At 32.6% G+C, this 1,342-nt stretch overlaps 1 protein-coding gene across 1 annotated transcript in view; it reads left to right on the forward strand.

The window, feature by feature from the left end:
• Positions 1–577: 577 nt before the first annotated feature.
• DHX9 (DExH-box helicase 9) overlaps positions 578–1,342 on the forward strand; it is a 47,201-nt gene continuing 46,436 nt past the window's right edge. The window contains exon 1 of the mRNA XM_019635554.1: positions 578–714. Coding sequence (XP_019491099.1) covers positions 604–714 — 111 coding nt within the window. The 5' untranslated portion in view covers positions 578–603. The remainder of the gene's footprint in view (positions 715–1,342) is intronic.

Genomic DNA, 1,342 nt, shown 5'->3' on the forward strand with positions numbered 1-1,342 from the left:
ATGCTTTGCAGGTTGGAATAGTGTTCTTTATTGTAACTTGCCTGCTATTCTATATCATTATAAATCATTTTCAAGGGAGCATTACTTTTAAAACAGTCTGGCGGGTAAATTATCCCAATTAGAGCTTGTATCATCTTCAGCTTCCACAGCACCTGTATACAGATTAGAAAAGTTGGATCAGCTGTTAGGAGTTTTACTGCTGTAGAAAGTAGAGCAGTTCTTGATTTCTATAAGTCAAAGTGCTTAAAATAAATACAAATGGAGAGCTTGTTCTTGGGTGTTATAAATCAGATTTTAATGTGGAACAACATACTGTTACATGAGATGAGAATATCTGAGCATATTAATTAATATTCTTATTTTTAGATTAGTTTATTACTGGACAACACAATTCAAGCTTTTTCATAAGACAGCCAGTCCATGAATTCTCTTAGGTGGTTATTTTCAATATGTTTATAGAGTATAGCTCCGACAGTTAACTGTTGTCCCTTAATGGACTATGAATTATGAATTTTTTAAGTCCCAAAATTACCTAGGTCAATCTCAGTAAATTTTTTTTCTTTACTGTTAAAGGTCCGAGTAGAAGGATATAATTACATTGGTATGGGCAACTCTACCAATAAAAAAGATGCGCAGAGTAATGCTGCCAGAGACTTTGTTAACTATTTGGTTCGAATAAATGAAGTAAAGAGTGAAGAAGTACCAGCTAGTGGGGTAAGTACTTACGGCCAACCACTTGAGGTGTATGTTAGAAGGTTATGCTAACCCAATATGGATGGAGACTCGGGGTGATAATTTTTCAATGTTGTTTTCAAATATATTAATGTGTTCCTTAGTGAACCTTGGCATTGTATTTCCTCAGCACTGGGATGAGTTCCTGAAGATTTTATTTTCTTTTTATTATGTACCTAACTTGTGTGCTTGGGAAATTCCTTTAATCTGTATTTCTTACCGTTTTCTGTATTTAATTCATTTATAAACTGATTTTTCAGAGCCTGCTGTGTTCTGTGTACTTCCATAGATAACATTTTAAACAGAATATAAAAATCAGTAACATTTTAAGATGCAATGTTTGCTCCCATTGACACTCCCTTATAAAGTAGGGAAAATAGTATTTCGTGCAATGAGATACTCCTGTTTTGATTCCATGATTATTTTTATTACAAAAATGTAACTCTGCAACAAAGGCCTCTCTCTAGCACTGTTTTTAAGAAAGAAACTTTATTTCTCATTTAATTAAAAAATGAAATTTTTAATTTTCACAAAAATAGAGGGTTGGTTGACATACAAAAATTCACAGTATGATTTAAGTAAATCCCTTAGGTGATGTAACTGAAAGATT

Source organism: Hipposideros armiger, unplaced genomic scaffold (assembly GCF_001890085.2).
Source record: "Hipposideros armiger isolate ML-2016 unplaced genomic scaffold, ASM189008v1 scaffold_22, whole genome shotgun sequence".
NCBI classification, from domain to species: domain Eukaryota; kingdom Metazoa; phylum Chordata; class Mammalia; order Chiroptera; family Hipposideridae; genus Hipposideros; species Hipposideros armiger.